This window comes from Amia ocellicauda, chromosome 11, assembly GCF_036373705.1.
Source record: "Amia ocellicauda isolate fAmiCal2 chromosome 11, fAmiCal2.hap1, whole genome shotgun sequence".
Taxonomy (NCBI): Eukaryota; Metazoa; Chordata; class Actinopteri; order Amiiformes; family Amiidae; genus Amia; species Amia ocellicauda.
The window spans coordinates 35,750,800-35,768,768 of record NC_089860.1 but is presented as its reverse complement, the minus strand read 5'-3'; the positions used below and the strand labels follow the sequence as shown (position 1 = coordinate 35,768,768).

Below are 17,969 nucleotides of genomic sequence, written 5' to 3'. Positions count from 1 at the left end.
CGTGTGGGTTTTAAACACGGCGGCCCTAATAGTGCCTTACAGACAGGACACGGGTCTCAACAGTGATAATTTTCTAAAAATAGTTTTAAACAACCACCGAAACACCAGAATGATTTCTCTAAACACCACTTACAGCTGACACGATCAAATGTTAACTGCCTGTTAAAGGGGAATACTCCAAACTTAAAGAGGTAGTCTTACAATTATGTGTATGAATAAACTCAGAGATTGAGTAACCCATCAATGCAATAGACACACATTGTCCGGTGTGTCCCATGTTTTGCTTTGGCCCGTCCTAGACTGTGGGCAACGGGTTGTGCTCGAAAGCTGCTGATCAGTCTGGTTCTCGCTCGCTCAGGAAAACGAGTTCCCACACACCCACACACTCGCGCAGCCAGAATTAGACGCGGTCCCATGTGAGCCCGGGGTGCCGCCCTGCTTGGATCCGCCTGCCGCTACAGCAGCTGTTAACTAGGGTACTTAATCACGAGAGGACTTCGTTTTCCATCACATGCGCTCTCGGGGGATGGGGTTGGCCAGATGCTGTTGTCTGCTGCAGAACACGCCAGGCCGACGCTCTCCTTATTGACACCTGATACATGCTTTTGTTTATTTTATCTTTCACCTACATTTTAAAATCGAACACTGTTTAAAGGTTTTCATATCTACACACACACACTCACACACACGTTTTCATTTTTACAAATTGGGCTACAATATTGAGAAAATATCGGAAAAGCAGCAGTCTGTCCTTTTGAGGTGTAGCGTTTTGTCAAGGTCTCGGAGTTGGCCGCCTCAGGTTGGCCGTATACAACGACCTGCTCCTCTCGTTGAGCCATGCCCTCACGAGGCGCTCGGCCCCTTCACGGTCACAGACAGGATGTCAGGGTTGTTTTGGTTACTCTTTGGCGAGCTGCGATCGAATAGCAGACCTTGACTTTCATTTCCAGTCAAAGCTGTTGACTACGTGTTCCTCTGAAGACACACAAACAGGGTTTTTGAGGAATAATTTCCCTCTCCTAGAACTTGGCCTGTAGCTTTAATTCAGCCACTTAAGATATTCAACCCTTTACTAATATAATGAACCTGTTTGTTGGGGTGGCGAGGTTGTCCTCACCTGAGTGGCCGGTCTCCTATTGTTCTGACCACCCCCCCATGCTCCTGTGAAACTCCCCAGGAAGGTACCAGCAGTAAAATGCAGAGCCACCTTTAGTTACTCAAGAAAAACTCAGAGCAGCGCCTCCCAGGAGACCTTAGTGTCCCCCAGGCATAGCTTGTTTGGAGGGATTTACTCTTGGCTGACTCTCCTAAAAATCGGCATGGGTCATTTTCTTAAAGGAACATTCCAGAAACGGTACTAGTTTCTCCCAGCCCACCCTAACGCTGCGGACTCTGCCTCGTTCTCCCCAGCCTCCACGCTGCACGGGGGCGAGCGCGTCCCCTTCCCCCTGTACTGGTCATGCTGGAAGCGGGAGAGTGAGTACGACGTGTACCTGTCGCTGCCTGTGTATCTCTGCCGGCGGGCCGGAGCCCCCCGCTCAGGTAAAGGGCAGGCGTGTGAGCCGTCCAGCAGTATCCTCTACCCCCCCGCTAACCCATCAGGGACTCACCCGTGCGCCGTAGCATGTCTCATTCGCCGAATGGACTCGTACTAATGACTTGAACCAGAGAGGACGCCATGAACGCTGTCCAGTTAGGAGCTTGCATGGGCGCCCCCCCACCATGAGGAACGTGTCACACGGCATGCAGAGACTGTCCCAGGATAAGGCATGTCCACCCCACAGCTGTAACCTCATGGCATGCTATTAACGTCAAACCAACCGCAGCTGCACACATCCTTCCCAAGTGTTCGGACCACAGCAGGAATAGCCTCTCTTCCCAGTGGCTTCACAGGAGGCCAACTCCTTCATTAGTGATTTGGACAAGGCATTTAAATTGACACGCTGTCCGTCTTTAAATAGACCATCAGGAGCCGGCAAAGTCCGTGTTTGGATTGTTTTACTCTTTTGTTTAAAAGGAGATGTTTATTCAAATCAGAATAGAAAAAGGCATAAGATTAAATGTCCCTTTCATGCTGGGAATAGGACAGTAATATATAGATTTGTCCTAAACTGTAACTTATTTATGTCATAGATCTACTTTGGAGTGAGTTCCTATGAGATGCCCACGTGGTTGACTTTGTCCCGGCACTTGGTGAAGCATGTGAGACCATACTCTTAAAACACCATCATTACCGCCAGAATGTCTGCTTCTAGTTTGACAGCAATCGCACCGCAACCTCTTGGAAGTGTTTCAAGATATCCGTTGTAGTTGCACACAACCGTTCAAGAGGTTAAGTTGCTTCTGTCTATGTTGCCCTTCGAGAGGAGCATGTGTTCGTTCCCTCTCCCTCGACTCGTCGCGCAGGCTGGCACGTGAACTCCCTGTCGCGCCTGTGTCTCGTGGCCCGCGCGTGCCGCTGTGTGTGGCTCTGCTGGGGAGCCGTGGCTGATAACGTGTGTGTTGTCCTCTCTGTTCCTGCTGCACAGCTGAGCTCTCCCAGGCGACGGGCGGCGTGAATCTGATGCCAGTCAAGCCCTCTCCTCCCCTGCCGCCGAAGAGGACCACTCCCGTCACCAAGCGCACCGTGGAGGAGCCGTCCCCTGCCCCGGCCGCGCCCCCCGAGGAGCCTGACGATCAGCTGCCCCCGGCTCCGGGCTCGCCCCAACTGCCCTCGCACATCCCACCCTCCCCGCCCCGCACTCGCACCCTCCCCCTCCCCCTCCCCCACCCGCACCCGCACCCCCACGCCCAGCCCCCCTCTGCAGCCCCCCAGCCCCCTTCCGACCCCCCAAGCGCCACCCCGGAGCCCCAGCGCCAGCCTGCCGTCCCCCTGCACATCATGATCCAGCGGGCACTTGCCAGCCCCGGCCCGGCTGTGCCCAACCCCGACGGCTCCCAGCGAGCCCACTCCCTGCTCTTCGAGACGCCCCCCGACTACCAGTCGGACCCGGGAGGCCGCGCCCGGTCCCTGCCCGTCACCATCGAGCCGCTCAAGCTGTGAGTCCTGTCGGGCCGTCTCTGTCCCTGTCACGACGACCACGCTGTCCACAGAGCTGGGTGGATCATTTCTCTCTCCTCTGTTTCCTGTCAGTCCCGAGGATGAGGAGGAGGAGGAGGAGGAGGAGGAGCTACCGGAGCCCCCCCCGGAGCGAGAGCTGGAGCCGCGCAGTCGCCGGGGGTTCGTGGGCGACAGGCTGACCGTCAGCATCATCCCAGAAGCGCCCGGGAGCAGTGAGGAGGAGGAGGAGGAGGAAGAAGAGGAGGAGGAGGAGGAGGAGGAGGAGGAGACGGACTCGGATGGGCCTGTGCTCTACAAAGACGAGGAGGAGGAGGAGGAGGATGACGAAGATGACGTCCCAACCAGTAAGTGGCTTTCAGCTCCTCAATGTCTTCTCATCACCGTGTGTTTCAGTTGGACAACAACAACATGTACAGAGATACACTGATGACACTCTCACTCTTACAATCCAGTCACACACTCTCTCTCTCTCTCTCTCTCTCTCACACTCTCACTCACTCTCACAATCCAGTCACACACTCTCTCTCTCTCTCTCTCTCTCTCTCTCTCACACTCTCACTCACTCTCACAATCTAGTCAAACACACACAAGATGCCAAGCTGCGTGGCGTCCTCCTGCCCCGGGATGTGTCCTCACGTCCCCCATGCTTTGTGTCCCGCAGGCGCCCTGGCCAGCCGGGTGAAGCGCAAGGACACGCTGGCCATGAAGCTCAACAGCCGGCCCTCGGCGCCGGAGAACGAGGACCAGAGCGCCGTGCCGTGGCAGAGCCGGGAGCAGTGGGAGGCCGTCCGCGCCCAGATCGGCACCGCGCTCATACGGTACGGCGCGGTGTCTTTTTTACGCGACTGAAATGTGTTGATTCGGACGGCGATGACTGCTAGTCGTTTGTATTGATTTATTCACTTGCGATACTCTTAACGTTGGCCTGTGACCGTTCTGAGCTACAGCAAGAGAGTGGGAGAGAGGGAGTGGGAGAGAGTGAAGAGAGAGAGCTGCATTCCCGGCCCGTGGGCTCGCTGCCCTGCGTGGGCGGAGTGATCTGGTTACAGTCGCGCCTCGTCACGCCTTTAAAATAGCTGACATTCTGCCCGGGTTCTTTCTGCCTGGCGGAGGGAGGCGCAGGGGGTCCGTGAAGGTGAGAGGAGGAGGAGCGAAACAGTGTTCAGACTCTCCTGTCCTCCTCTTCGTCGCTGGCCAGGAAGAAGACTACAGAGAACTGGGGCAGCTGCGGTCGGGGTGTATTCTGTGTCTCGGGACATGAGACTCGAATGAAACGGTTCACAGTTATGCCAGCAGGAGTTATCGGTTCTCTCCCGCAGACTCGTGTTGCCCTGGACAAGGGCGTCTGCTAAGAAATAATATTAAACAACCTATTCTCATTATTTCTTACTCACTGATCTCACAGGCTGCACAATGAGATGCTTTGGTGTGTTGTTTGCCTACATTTGCGTGTTGTTTCACTGAGATAAACCTGTGACGGAAAGCTCAGACGCCACTGGTCAGGTGTGTGTGTGTGTGGTTAGTGACGCTCCTGTCCCCCCCGTCTCCCCGCAGGCGGCTGAGCCAGAGGCCCACCCTCGAGGAGCTGGAGCAGAGGAACATTCTCCAGCGTGAGTCACAAGACCTCAAATCCCTGATCTACTTATATTAACCCCCCACCACAGAAATGGCTCACCAGTTGTGCTTTCAGGATATTATCTCTGTGCATCTGATCCTATACCATGCTCTTCTCATTGTGATCACATTTTACAGCCAACGCCCCCCCCCCCGCACCATTACTGGTCCCACTGATGCCAATAAACTGATCAGTGCCTGCGACTCTGAAGGCGCCCCAACTGGAAGGCAGCTCAGACTCTTGGGCTCTCTTGTCTGTGTCTAAGTGGCTTCAGTGTTGGACTAGATGTGTGTGGTGCTGATTGCAGGTCATTAAGGGGCACACACCCACCCCTCCTCACCCTATCTGCCCCTGCCACGCCTGCCTATCCACTAGCAACGCGCCAGTGGTCACTATTGTCCCCTGTAAGCGCCCACACCTGCCTCCATTGCTGTACAGTAATGCCCCTCTCAGAATCCAGCACTTTCCTGGTTTCTGCTCCTGACTGACCCATCTCCGGCCTGCGGGGATTGATGGGGTTTATTTACTGATGGACCCAACCGGCAGGAGAAACCGGTTGACTGTCGACGGGAGCCTCAGGGTTGTCCATGTGTTTCAGTCCCGGCACAGCCGAGCTTTTCTGCTCCCTCTTTACGACTGTCTCTCGCCCCCCCCTCTGTCTTTAGCGAAGAACGAGGCAGATCGGCAGGCAGAGAAGCGCGAGATCAAGCGGCGGCTCACCAGGAAGGTAGGAAGCCGTGCTTGGTCCAGGGTGACGGGGGTGCTGTGACTCTATAACAGGGTGGGCTCGATCTAACGGTTGCAGTTTTGCCACGTGGTGACTTGTGTCATGTGACTGGGAAGACGTGTCATCTGGCTCTAGAATTACAGGTTTTTTAAACGTGAAACTGGCTCCTGTGCTTTGGGATGAATGCCAAGAGATGTGTGATAGATCAAGCAGAGATCGACATTCATACGAGGGTTAATCATAAAACAGCAGGGGCTGGAGAATCCAGCCTTAGTCTTAGTTTTAGCAGCCCAGATACGCACAGGTGCTCGGATGTAGATGCACAGATAAGTGCAGAGGTGTGGAGGACAGGCGTTGACATCTCTCCCCGTCTCGTGCAGCTGAGCCAGAGACCCACCGTGGCGGAGCTGCAGGAGAGGAAGATCCTGCGCTTCCACGAGTACGTGGAGGTGACCAACGCACACGACTACGACCGCCGGGCCGACAAACCCTGGACCAAGCTCACGCCAGCGGATAAGGTGAGTTCCCCCGAACTGAGGACGAGGGCTCCTGTCTCTTCACCCTGCGCCTGAGGAGCATGGAAATATCCGTTCTACTTATTGTTCTGACAAAAGACAATGTTAGAACATGAGTGTCCAGTCAAGAGGAGCCCATCCGCCCCATGGTGCTCGTTTGGTATCCATTTAATAACTAAGTGATCAAGGATCCTATCCAGTCTGTTTTTGAATGTTCCCAAATTGTCTCTTCAGCCGCATCGCTGGGGAGTTTGTTCAGATTGTGACGCCTCTCTGTGTGAAGAAGTGTCTCCTGTTTTCTGTCTTGAATGCCTTGAAGCCCAATTTCCATTTGTGTCCCCGGGTGCGTGTGTCCCTGCTGATCTGGAAAAGCTCCTCTGGTTTGATGTGGTCGATGCCTTTCATGATTTTGAAGACTTGGATCAAGTCCCCACGTAGTCTCCTCTGTTCCAGGGTGAAAAGGTTCAGTTCCTCAGTCTCTCAGTAGGACTTTCCCTTCAGACCTGGAATAAGTCTGGTTGCTCTCCTCTGAACTGCCTCTAGAGCAGCGATATCTTTCTTGAAGTGTGGAGCCCAGAACTGTCCACAGTATCCAGATGAGCTCTAACTAGTGCATTGTACAGTCTGAACATCACTGCCCTTGTTCTCAACTCTACACTTTTGACAATATACCCTAACATTGTGTTTGTCTTTTTTATTGCTTCCCCACGTTGTTTGGTTGGAGAAAGTGAGGAGTCCACATAGACTCCTAGGTCTTTCTCATGCGTTACTTCATCTAGTTCTGTACCTCCCACAGTGTCCTTATACTGGACATTTTCTTATGTTGACTTACTCACTGTTCCCCAAATACACAACTGTGAGGCCGAGTCTCTGATCGTGTTTCAAGGCACACGGTCTCTAATGCTGTCCATCCTCTCCCCTGTCAGGCTGCGATCCGAAAGGAACTCAACGAGTTCAAGAGCTCAGAGATGGAGGTTCACGAGGACAGTAGGATCTACACGAGGTATGTGCATCTGTCACTTCGCTTTGTCACAACTCCCTCCATGTGGGTCTGTCTTTGTCTTTTCCTGAAAAACCCTAATCCGCCGTTTCTTTAAACTGCATGCAAATGAGCGCGTGGCGTTTAATCTCCCCAGACGTACTCTGAGCACTTTTAGCTTTTCAGTGACAGAAATAGCTCTGACCCAGTTCTGGCATGTCAGACCGGCCTGCTGTAGGTTTGCTAGTCCGCCCAGCGCTCCCAGAGAGGTGACGATGGTGGGGGTGTCGTCCTGAGATCTAGAGGGCAGTTCACACCGGGAACCCGTAGAGTGAGAGCGTGAGATTGTTGTGTGAGGTCACTAACTCTCTCTCCCTACGTTTGCCGCAGATTTCACCGGCCTTAGCCCCTCCGCCGCCGCAGCAGCACGGAGCACTTATGACGCGTGTCCTGCGAGGGGTGCCCGGGTCCTGCTGCCTCCCTTCACGGACTTGCCTTCATGAATGTACAGAACCACCGCCACCCGTCGGGAATCCTGGACCGATGAGTGCGGCGATCCCGGGAACGACGACTACTATAGATAATCACGATTTATAACCGCAGCACGAGACGAGAGAATGCAGTATTTCGGCCAGACGCCGGGGGGACCGAGTGCCAAGACGACGAGACCGGGGGACGGGCGGGCCGGGGGGGCGGGCGCCGAGCTCTCCACAGCCCTGTCCGCTCGAGGTCTAGGTTGCCTTTTTATTTTGTACATAACTGTCGATTGTCTTTTATTCTCGGATCAGGCGAGAAAATAATAAAAAATAATTTAAAAAGGGGTGAAGACGGGAGGACGACGTGGACGCCAGGACGGCCGCGCCGGGACTCGCTTGGACGCCTGTATAGATTGTAATGTTCCACGGCGTCGGACGCAGCAGAGTCGTAATAATTCAGATCCTAATGCACAAGTTTTCTTTGTTTTTAAATCACTACTGATTTTGTTTTATTGTGGAGGTGTAGTGGGGTTCCCTCATCTCACGCGGGGGGGAGGTTAATGCCCGTTCGTTTCAGGATGTTTTTGTTCTAGTTTTGTTTTACTGACATAAACTTCCAGTCTTAATGTAGAGCGTAGCCCGTGCACCCCAGTGGGGGGGGCTGGGGGTACGACTGGGACGGGGATGAACGCAAGAAATGACAAATCGTCCAATAAGTGCTTTTTTAACCGTTTATTTCTTCTCGTTGTACTTTTTAATCTTTACCCCTTCAAATGTTGAAATGTGCGGATTGACGAACTCGTCTCATCAGTGGAGAAACACGGCACCTTAATCTTAACGTAAATATGGAATGAATAAATAAATAACATTCAGGGTGACATCTCAGTCTCACAGGAGAAATATCCATCTCTTTGGTTGACAGGGAATAACATTTCAGCAGGAAAATGTCTTTATTTTTACTTAAAATGTTTTATTGTATTTTGTTTGGGGGGGCAGTAGGAAGTGAATTCCTCCTCTGCTGTATAGATTTATTCTGTAGATTAAACTGAATGCGTTGTATATCTTGTCTTCCTTCCTACACAGAAGAAATAATGAAATATAATAAAAGTATTATAGGTTGTTTTGTTTTTTGAGCACATGATGTGATGATTCCGCGACACTACAGCTGGTGGAGACGTTTGCTGGTTCGGTTTTACCCGACGGATGTGTAATTTTGTTTTTTTAAGAAGATATTATGGAATTTTAGCGACTGACGGCAACATCTCTATTTAGCGATTTAACAGCGACTACAGAACCGAATTAAAAGCTTACAAAACACTCGCGTTCTCCCGGGTGCTCTGTTACTGTGTGTGGGTTTTGAATCACTTGTTTGTTTTGTGTGGGTCTGATCTCTCTACGCACTGCTGTGTGAAAGTGTGGGGCAGTGTCTCTGACCTCGGGGTGTGTACTTTACATCTCCCCGCCTCGATGTGTATGCTGACGTTCCTGCTTGGTACCATTCCTGCATTGGGAACGTGGGCCGTCCGTGAAGGAGGCCGTGATCGGAAGATTTGTAACCCGACGCCTTCGGTTCCCGTCACCGAATCTATTAAAGCAGATTCGAGTTCTTCAGACTGACAGGACAGCGGCTCCTGGGCCAAAGGAAGTAGCTGAAGTAATTCAATTTGCTTATTGTTTGTAAGTGTGTGTGTATCTAGAGATGTTCTTGTGGGAGTTTATTCTGGCTGGACAACAAGAGTCGCAGAATCTTTTAAAATACACCCCCTTACAAATACAGGACTACATATTTGTTTCTAATTTCAGAATAAAAGGTTTTGATGGCTTTGAGGTTTTCTAGATGTAAGAACTGCGATACGGTGCCTTCAAATCTCTGGAGTAAAAACACTTGTGCAAGTCATGGAAGCTAAATAAATGAAGAATGAAGGATTGTGTGGATTATTTAAGAGTTATTTACATCTTAATTTGAATTGTTTGCGAATCTCAAAATGCATCGTTGCTCTTTTCACAGCACCGGGTACTGGGTATCGATCTGCTGTTAAAATAGTTCACTGGTCTGAGCCGAGAGCGACGCACTGAAGTGTTGGGGTTGCTGCGTCTCATTCACGTGCCTTTGCTGACACCTGGTGGCAAACCGTGCATCGATAATCTTGTTTCATTGCTGTGGGGGGAATCAATATACTCAGCAGAAAAATAATCCCCTTTTTCAGGACACTGTATTATAAAGATAATTTTGTAAAAATCCAAATAGCTTTACAGATCTTTATTGTAAAGGGTTTAAACAATGTTTTCCATGCTTGTTCAACCATAATGAACCATAAACAATTAATGAACATGCACCTGTGGAACAGTCGTTAAGACACTAACAGCTTACAGATGACAGGCAATTAAGGTCACAGTTATAAAAACTTAGGACACTAAAGAGACCTTTCTACTGAAAGAAAAAGAAAGATGCCCAGGGTCCCTGCTCATCTGCGTGAACGTGCCTTAGACATGCTGCAAGGAGGCATGAGGACTGCAGATGTGGCCAGGGCAATAAATCGCAATGTCCGTACTGTGAGACGCCTAAGACAGCGCTACAGGGAGAAAGGAAGGACAGCTGATCGTCCTCGCAGTGGCAGACCATGTGTCACAACACCTGCACAGGATCGGTACATCTGAATATCACACCTGCGGGACAGGTACAGGACGGCAACAACAACTGCCTGAGTCACACCAGGAACGCACAGTCCCTCCATCAGTGCTCAGACTGTCCGCAATCGGCTGAGAGAGGCTGGACTGAGGGCTTGTAGGCCTGTTGTACGGCAGGTCCTTACAGACATCACCAGCAACAGCGTCGCCTATGGGCATAAACATACCTGCGCTGGACGTGATTTCCTGCAGGACAGGAATGTCAGTGTCTGCCATGGCCAGCGAAGAGCCGGATCTCAACCCCATTGAGCACGTCTGGGACCTGTTGGATCGGAGGGGGAGGGCTAGGGCCGTTCCCCCCAGAAATGTCCAGGAACTTGCAAGTGCCAGTGGAAGAGTGGGATAACATCTCACAGAAGAACTGGCAAATCTGGGTCAGTCCATGAGGAGGAGATGCACTGCAGGACTTAACGCAGCTGGGGGCCACACAGATACTGACTGTGACTTGATTTTGACCCCCCTTTGTTCAGGGACACATTATTCCATTTCTGTCAGTCACGTGTCTGTTAAACTTGTTCAGTTCATGTTTTAGTTGTTGAATCTTTTTATGTTCTTACAAATATTTACACTTTAAGTTTGCTGAAAATAAAAGCAGCTGAAAGCAGCAACTAAAGGTGTAAAAAGTCATCAAACATGTCATTGACCCACATCTAGTAGATGTATGGGGTCATGAAGGAGATTTCAATGTTAATATAAAATTCTCTGCACAAGGTGGTAAAAAGAGATTCTGCTGTTTGTGTTCCTGATTATACTGACTGTCCAGCTAAGTTTTTGGAATATCATCTTTTGTAATGATGGAAGGAAGGCTACTGGAATAACCAGAGTCTGAAACGGTAAATATGTAAATAAGAGCTGTGATATGCTGTTAAACCTGGATTATTCAGAATCCATTGAACATGAAAGCTGTTGTGAAGTATTGAGGGGGCATGCTGCCGTTCATCAATAATATCGAGGTCTGTTTGTAGCATCTTGGCAGATACTCACCTTTTTATGCTTAATGTAATGAAAACGATTTGGCTGGTGTCTCTATGCAAGGCCATCTAAAGATTAGTATAAGAAAAAAACAATACAAAGAGGTGGAAATAACACTATGTAACACAATTTTTGTTCCTGGGTAGTAAGTGTTATTTCCTAATTGCTTATGCCTCAAAAGTATAGAAAGTGGCTATTATTCCCCACAAACTTTGCTTTTGTGACCAGGACAGTGATATTTTGAAATGTAATTATTTCCAATGAGAAAACGGGCGAATTTGTGTCTTTTCATTCAAATAAAGTAAAAAAAAAAAAACATGTCATTTTTGTATTGCTTCAGTATAAATACATGTTAATTTGGATTCATATGTTTTTTTTTTTAATCAGTTATCTCTCCAGGACTTTTTAAAGCTCTCTGATTTGGGTTGTGTGTGTGAGTGTGAGTGTATGTGAGAGTGTGTGTGTGAGTATGTATGTGTGTATATGTGTGTGTGTGAGTATGTGTGTGTGTGAGTATATGTGTGTGTGTGAGTATGTGTGTGTGTGTGAGTATATGTGTATGTGTGTGTGTGTATATGTGTGTGTGTGAGTATGTGTGTGTGTGTGAGTATGTGTGTGTGAGTATATGTGTATGTGTGTGTGAGTATGTGTGTGAGTATATGTGTGTGTGTGAGTATGTGTGTGTGAGTATATGTGTGTGTGTGAGTATGTGTGTGTGTGTGAGTATGTGTGTGTGAGTATGTGTATATGTGTGTGTGTGAGAGAGTATGTGTATATGTGTGTGTGAGTATGTGTATATGTGTATGTGTGTGAGTATGTGTATATGTGTATGTGTGTGTGTGTATATGTGTATGTGTGTGAGTATGTGTGTGTGAGTATATGTGTGTGTGTGAGTATGTGTGTGTGTGTGTGTGTATGTGTGTGTGTGAGTATGTGTATATGTGTGTGTGTGAGAGAGTATGTGTATATGTGTATATGTGTGTGTGAGTATGTGTATATGTGTGTGTGAGAGAGTATGTGTATATGTGTATGTGTGTATATGTGTGTATGTGTGTGTGTGTGTGTGAGTATGTGTATATGTGTATGTGTGTGAGTATGTGTATGTGTGTGTGTGTGTGAGTATGTGTGTGAGTATGTGTATATGTGTATGTGTGTGTATGTGTGTGTGTGTGAGTATGTGTATATGTGTATGTGTGTGAGTATGTGTATATGTGTATGTGTGTGTGTGAGTATGTGTATATGTGTATGTGTGTGAGTATGTGTATATGTGTATGTGTGTGTGTGTGAGTATGTGTATATGTGTATGTGTGTGAGTATGTGTGTGAGTATGTGTATATGTGTATGTGTGTGTGTGAGTATGTGACGCATCATCAGCCGGACGCGCTGTGTGTGCAGGGACTGTGCGGTACTGTCTCTTTAAGAAGGCAGCCATTGCGCCACACGGGGAGAGAGAGCCGGACTGATCAGCAGCAGCAGCCCGACCGCAGAGCAGAGGTAGGGTCGATAAATCACTCCATTATCCTCGCAGTCATCTGCACTCAAGGTGTCGGAGGTCTGCATTATTAGCGGGGAGGTGGGGAAGTTTGACCGGTTCTTTCCCAAAGAGGGCAGCTCTGCGGGGCACGTTAACTCGGGTGACCTGAGCCCGTGGGGTTCATTGTGATGGTCGGGTGTGAGAGTCTGAGTCGTGGTGTTTACGGACAGCATTTCAGCACAGCTGTGTGGGAGTGCACGGCTTCAGGCCCAGACCCGTGTTGCGTTTCTCTCGCCGTGCTTTTGATTTCGCCCTGTTTGCCGAGGGGCCAGAGTCCATCTGGGAAGTGAGTCCCACACGTGTGCGCTTTGCGTGGGCGGCGGTTGCCTGTTTGATCGCTATTGTGATCCGTAACCAGTTGATTTTAAATCTATATGTGGCTCAGTGGACGCTATTGGCAGGAGTGGATCCAGCGTGGCCTTTAAATACAAATTACGCGGGGAACGGAGACCCCTGAACCCGGAAGCGGAAGGCGACGTCAGCGACGACTGCGATGCTTCAAAATGCAGCCCGGAGAGAGAGCCGGGCCGGCGCACAGACGCGCTTTGTCTGCGTGTTGGTGTCGTTGTAACTGTCGCATCGGCTCCCGTCACTCACGGTCTGCTCCGTCTGTCCGGGACAGCGGCGGGGCGAGTGAAAGCGCCTTTGTTTGGGTCTTTCTGGGGATTCGCTCTGGGACGCCAGCTGTCGCGAGTGACGTCATCTTCGGGCGACGCCTTGGCTGCATGTGGCAATAAAGCCGCTCTCGGTAGCAGCTGTGCGCGTCGCTTGTAGAGCTGCTGGGATTAATATGCTCGATGTTGCTGCTCTTTCCATCGAGACAAGACTGTCATTAGACTAAATATAAAGAGGAGTCACAGACGCACATTGACGGGATCGTTGCACCCGGGACTTCAACGAGTTTCTCAGCACTTCTGGTTGGTGAGTTTGGGAGTCGTCCCCTCCTGGGTCTGACGCTGTTAACTTTGCTTTCGGTTGCGGTTTGGATCTGGCTGCGGTGCCCTTTGGTTTAAGTCGGCGCTGGAGCGGTTTACTGTGCAGAAATGCAGTTTGTTTGCCTTGATTAGTGCCAGAGCCTGATCTGTGCGGGTGGCGGTGTTTCAGGGCCACCGCAACACTTGGAGTCTTTCCAACTTTTTTTGGACTACAATGTCATGTCCAATAACAAGCTGAGCGACGGGCAAAGGGCCTCCCTGGGGCTGCAGCCCACCCTGCCTTCACTGCCCGAACAGCCATTGCCTTTAACGCACGTCCGTTGAACTGACCGTGTTTTCATTTGTGCAGCAGTAGACAGCAACCATGCCTGGGAAAAAGGCTGCCAAGAGGCCCAGCCCACCGGAGGAAATCAAGTCCTCCAAGAAAGTGAGAGGTAAGTCACTGGACACGTTTCTCTTCTGTGCTTAGTTAGACCAGATCATGAATGTGTTCTGCCTGGGAAGTATAAACCTGGACCCCATCCTGGCTGCATTTACTGTCAAACTTTCAAATTTCTTGTGCCTTAAATTGAAGCCCAATGGGTTCCTGGTCTGGGATTCAGGAGGTGGGTTAATGATGTGGTCTGGGCCTTGGTCTCTCTTGTTAGTGTGCATTTCCAGTTTTACACAAGAAAATAAATGACATTGCAAGGTGTACTCTTACATTGTGGATTTATAAAATCTTACTCTTTTCAATTGTTTATCTAATGCACCACCTGTTAATCAGTATCCAGTATTAGTCTTTGTTCTTGTATCCGCAACACAAGTCTGTTGGTTTCTGACAATGGAAGCCCATCTGATATTAGGTGTTTGTCGGCAGCACGACATGTCTCAGTGGATGGCTGTGTCTCTGTCCCTGCAGTGTCTCACAGCTCCCACAGGAAGCAGGCGGGGCAGGTCCTGGTGCTGGGCCAGGGGGACGTCGGGCAGCTGGGCCTGGGGGAGGACGTCATGGAGAGGAAGAAACCCGCGTTGGTGCCCCTGCCCGAGCCCATCGTGCAGGCCGAGGCAGGGGGGATGCACACGGTCTGCCTCAGCGCCTCCGGCACCGTGAGTTCCTCTCGATGTTTGAATGTTCTTTCTCTTGTCTGTAGTCTTGTGTAGCGTTGCTCGACTTCAGTGGGTAGTTTCCCCTTCAGCTTTTTTGTTTTTGTTGAAGATTGTTGACAAAACGTTCACAGTGTGATTTATTTTCCCAAATAAACTTCCGACCACCTCGGTGATGAGTCACGACAAGCACCACAAGCAAGGAGACCGTCCCACCCTGGATTCGGCTAATTTGGAGCTCGCTTGTTGTCCCCTTAACCCACAGATCTACACATTCGGCTGCAACGACGAGGGCGCTTTGGGTCGCGACACGGCGGAGGAGGGCTCGGAGACCACCCCGGCCAAGGTGGAGCTGCCAGAGAAGGTGGTGCAGGTGTCGGCGGGGGACAGTCACACGGCCGCACTGACCGAGGACGGACGAGTCTACATCTGGGGCTCGTTCAGGGTGAGGAGACCAGACCGGCCGGCGGGAGGGGGACGTCCGCTGCAGCTAAGCAGGGGACGGGTTTCTCGTACGGCGCCGTTCATTGGTTCTGCGTCTTCTCCCCTGAAACAGGACAATAACGGGGTGATTGGGCTGCTGGAGCCGATGAAGAAATGCACGCTGCCCGTCCAGGTGCCTGTGGAGGAGACGGTGATAAAAATCGCTTCGGGTGAGTTATCTTCACTAGCAGCATGTTTAAGGTATAATGGTGTGTAAACACGCAAACGCGTGTTTAATATCTATGTCTTTGTGAGATTGAAAGCCTATTATGTCGCCCTGTGAAAACAACGGGGAAGGTCGGAAGGCAGTGTCTGTCCAGGCCGTTGTGATCGGTGTAAAGGACCGTGCTAATGCTATCTTTACCCCCCAGGTAACGACCACCTGGTGATGCTGACCCTGAATGGAGACCTGTTCAGCTCTGGCTGCGGGGAGCAGGGCCAGCTGGGCCGGGTGCCCGAGCGCTTCACCAACAGAGGCGGCAGGAAGGGGTTAAGTGAGTGCGCAGTTCTTGTCATCCGGCATTGTTCCCTATGCTATCCCCTCGCCAGCCTTCTCTCTGCAGAAACGGAAACGTCCCTCGCCGGTGCGGAGAGCAGCTGGATATGAAACGCTGCGGTTTAATTTCAGAACCCCGGTCTTCACTGCATTGATTGATCTGAGTAACGTGCCTCTCACTGTGTTGGTGGAAAAGCCGTATTTTTATGCATTCCCCTCTTGACGAGCCTTTCTAACGACGATTTGTCCCCCCCCCCCCCCCCCCGTCTCGTCTCTTGTCAGAGCGACTCCTCGAGCCCCAGATTGTCCAGGTTCGGTCCAGAGGCCGTGTCCACTTCAAGGATGTTTTCTGTGGGGCATACTTCACCTTCGCCGTGTCCAAAGATGGGCACGTCTACGGCTTTGGCCTCTCCAATTACCACCAGCTGGGTGAGTGCCTGCCGACGCATTGCTGCCTTCAATCTGTGGCCCCACGGGGGTGACTGTCCTGTCGCACAGGATCCGTACGTCTTTCTAATTGTGTGCGTTTGTGTTGTAGGGACATCTGGCACCAACTCCTGTTTCGCTCCAGTCAAGCTGACCGCCTTCAAGAACTCCACCACGTCCTGGGTGGGCTTCTCGGGGGGCCAGCACCACACCATCTGCCTGGACTCGGAGGGTAAGGGGGCCGCCGGTCTTGCACAGACGAGGCTCCTGTAACGATGGCCTCTACAGCAATGCACTTCTAATGTGTAGCCAGAGCCGAGGCGGTGGTGTTGTGAACGTTGTCCAGGAATTTTTTTTAATCAGACTGAGCTCTTGCAGCCTTTAGTTTCTTAAACGATGATAAAGTGCTCAATCTGAGTCGGCTTAGTATTGCATTTGAATCTTAATCACTAGATTGACTCAAAGCCGCGGTGGATTAAAGACAGGCTGTGAACGCGCTGGGGAGCCTGCATCATCAACTGGGGTTCTGGGCTTCTCCCTCTCTCTGCCCTGGTGTGTAACGACTGCTTCTCTCCCCAGGGAAGGTGTTCGGTCTGGGCCGGGCGGAGTATGGGCGGCTGGGCCTGGGCCAGGGCGCCGAGGAGAAGAGCGAGCCCACGCTGGTGCCGGGCTTGGTGGACGTCCAGGTGGTGGCCTGTGGGGCGTCGGTCAGCTTCGCAGTCACCAAGCAAGGTGAGGTTGCTGCCTGCCGCGTGGGCCGGGGGAGTTCCTCTCGATCGGTCAGGGTGTGTTGTGCTTAAGATGTGACGCCTGTGTGTCATTGGTAGGGGCCGTGTTTGCCTGGGGGATGGGCACCAACCTGCAGCTGGGCACTGGAGAGGAGGAGGACGAGTGGAGCCCCGTGGAGATGAAGGGCAAGCAGCTGGAGAAGTGTGCCGTGCTGTCGGTGTCCAGCGGGGGGCAGCACACCGTCCTGCTGGTGACAGAGAAGCAGGAGAGCTGATCGGTCCCCCCCGGAACGCAGAGACTGATCCGCACAGAGCCGCCCTCACCGTCCCCCCCCACCGGGTCTTACTGGAGCCGGAATGGACCGGCGCCGGATCGGCTCGATCGTGATCCCAGATACATTTTAGCTTATTTCTTTTCTTTTAACTTTTAAATTCTCTAGCTCTTCAGGAACGCAGCCCCACATCCTTGTAAAGAAAACGACAAACCTTTTAAAACCCTGTTCTAAACATTTTAAACGACACTTTGAGAAGCAGCAATAAAAACCAAGCCTGGCGAGGGAAGCCTGGTCCCGGTGGCCCACTTTGTTGTCCGAGGCCAAGCCTGCGTGATGCAGAGGCCTGTGTCTGTCTCCTCTCTGTACGAGACCTATCTGACTGTTCGTGGACGCTGTGGAACCCCGTGTATGTCGGTCGCAAGGCCCCCTGTGTGCCCGAGGGTCTCCCATTGGCCGATCGTTTGAACCGGTTCCGAATTGATTTGCTTTTCCCTGATCCCTGGTCTGTGATTTGTAAAATAATAAAGTGCTCCAGTTTTACAGTATGGCTTGAGAGGGTCCCCTCCGTTCTCGTCAGTCGAGCCGTGCCTGTCCTCTGTTCTCCTGGACCGGCCTGCTTTCTGACAGATGCTGCGTTTGTGTGAGTCTGTCCATTTCCCCCCGGTGTCCTGTGTGAAGCCTACTGCCCGTCTCAGGGGTGGTCTCGCTGATGCCAATACCCAGTCACTTCATCAGGAGTCCTCTGGTTGGCAGGATGCCTCAGTTTCACTGTGTGTGTTGACTAGGAACCTGCAGCCATAGGGTTTCCCCCTGTGGGTTCGACTAGTAGTAGATCTGAAACCGTGTTCGTGTTCAGGTTATCGCTGCCGCTCCGGCACTGCTCACTGCTGGGATTCGGTTGTCTGTGTGTTTTTTTGAATTGTTTACCTTGGGGAGATGTTTAACCCCCCCCCCCCCCCCAGGCTGACTGCAC

The 17,969-nt window shown here is 51.3% G+C and overlaps 2 protein-coding genes across 14 annotated transcripts in view; both read left to right on the top strand.

Moving 5' to 3' along the window:
- The window catches only part of phactr4b (phosphatase and actin regulator 4b), a 40,742-nt gene extending 32,052 nt beyond the window's left edge, over positions 1-8,690 (top strand). For 8 of the 10 annotated variants that reach the window (XM_066717696.1, XM_066717695.1, XM_066717689.1 and 5 more), the window contains 9 exons: positions 1,411-1,542; positions 2,529-3,039; positions 3,134-3,405; positions 3,723-3,879; positions 4,616-4,671; positions 5,342-5,403; positions 5,784-5,921; positions 6,845-6,921; positions 7,288-8,690. In XM_066717696.1, coding sequence (XP_066573793.1) covers positions 1,411-1,542; positions 2,529-3,039; positions 3,134-3,405; positions 3,723-3,879; positions 4,616-4,671; positions 5,342-5,403; positions 5,784-5,921; positions 6,845-6,921; positions 7,288-7,303 — 1,421 coding nt within the window. In that variant the 3' untranslated portion in view covers positions 7,304-8,690. The remainder of the gene's footprint in view (positions 1-1,410; positions 1,543-2,528; positions 3,040-3,133; positions 3,406-3,722; positions 3,880-4,615; positions 4,672-5,341; positions 5,404-5,783; positions 5,922-6,844; positions 6,922-7,287) is intronic. The other 2 variants (XM_066717699.1, XM_066717698.1) reach the window with 1 other exon arrangement.
- Positions 8,691-12,445: 3,755 nt separating this feature from the next.
- On the top strand, positions 12,446-17,541 carry rcc1 (regulator of chromosome condensation 1). Of its 4 annotated transcripts, none has more exons than XM_066717686.1 (10): positions 12,446-12,527; positions 13,852-13,936; positions 14,404-14,591; positions 14,854-15,033; positions 15,145-15,241; positions 15,443-15,565; positions 15,850-15,996; positions 16,106-16,225; positions 16,573-16,725; positions 16,821-17,541. In XM_066717686.1, exons 2-10 carry the CDS (start codon positions 13,867-13,869, stop codon positions 16,994-16,996), a joined length of 1,254 nt encoding a protein of 417 aa, XP_066573783.1. In that variant the 5' UTR covers positions 12,446-12,527; positions 13,852-13,866; the 3' UTR covers positions 16,997-17,541. The 4 variants fall into 4 exon arrangements, with proteins under 4 accessions (XP_066573783.1, XP_066573785.1, XP_066573784.1 ...); XM_066717688.1 differs by having other exon boundaries at positions 12,469-12,527; positions 13,855-13,936; XM_066717687.1 differs by lacking the exon at positions 12,446-12,527 and adding an exon at positions 12,587-13,488 and having other exon boundaries at positions 13,855-13,936.
- Positions 17,542-17,969: the final 428 nt, after the last annotated feature.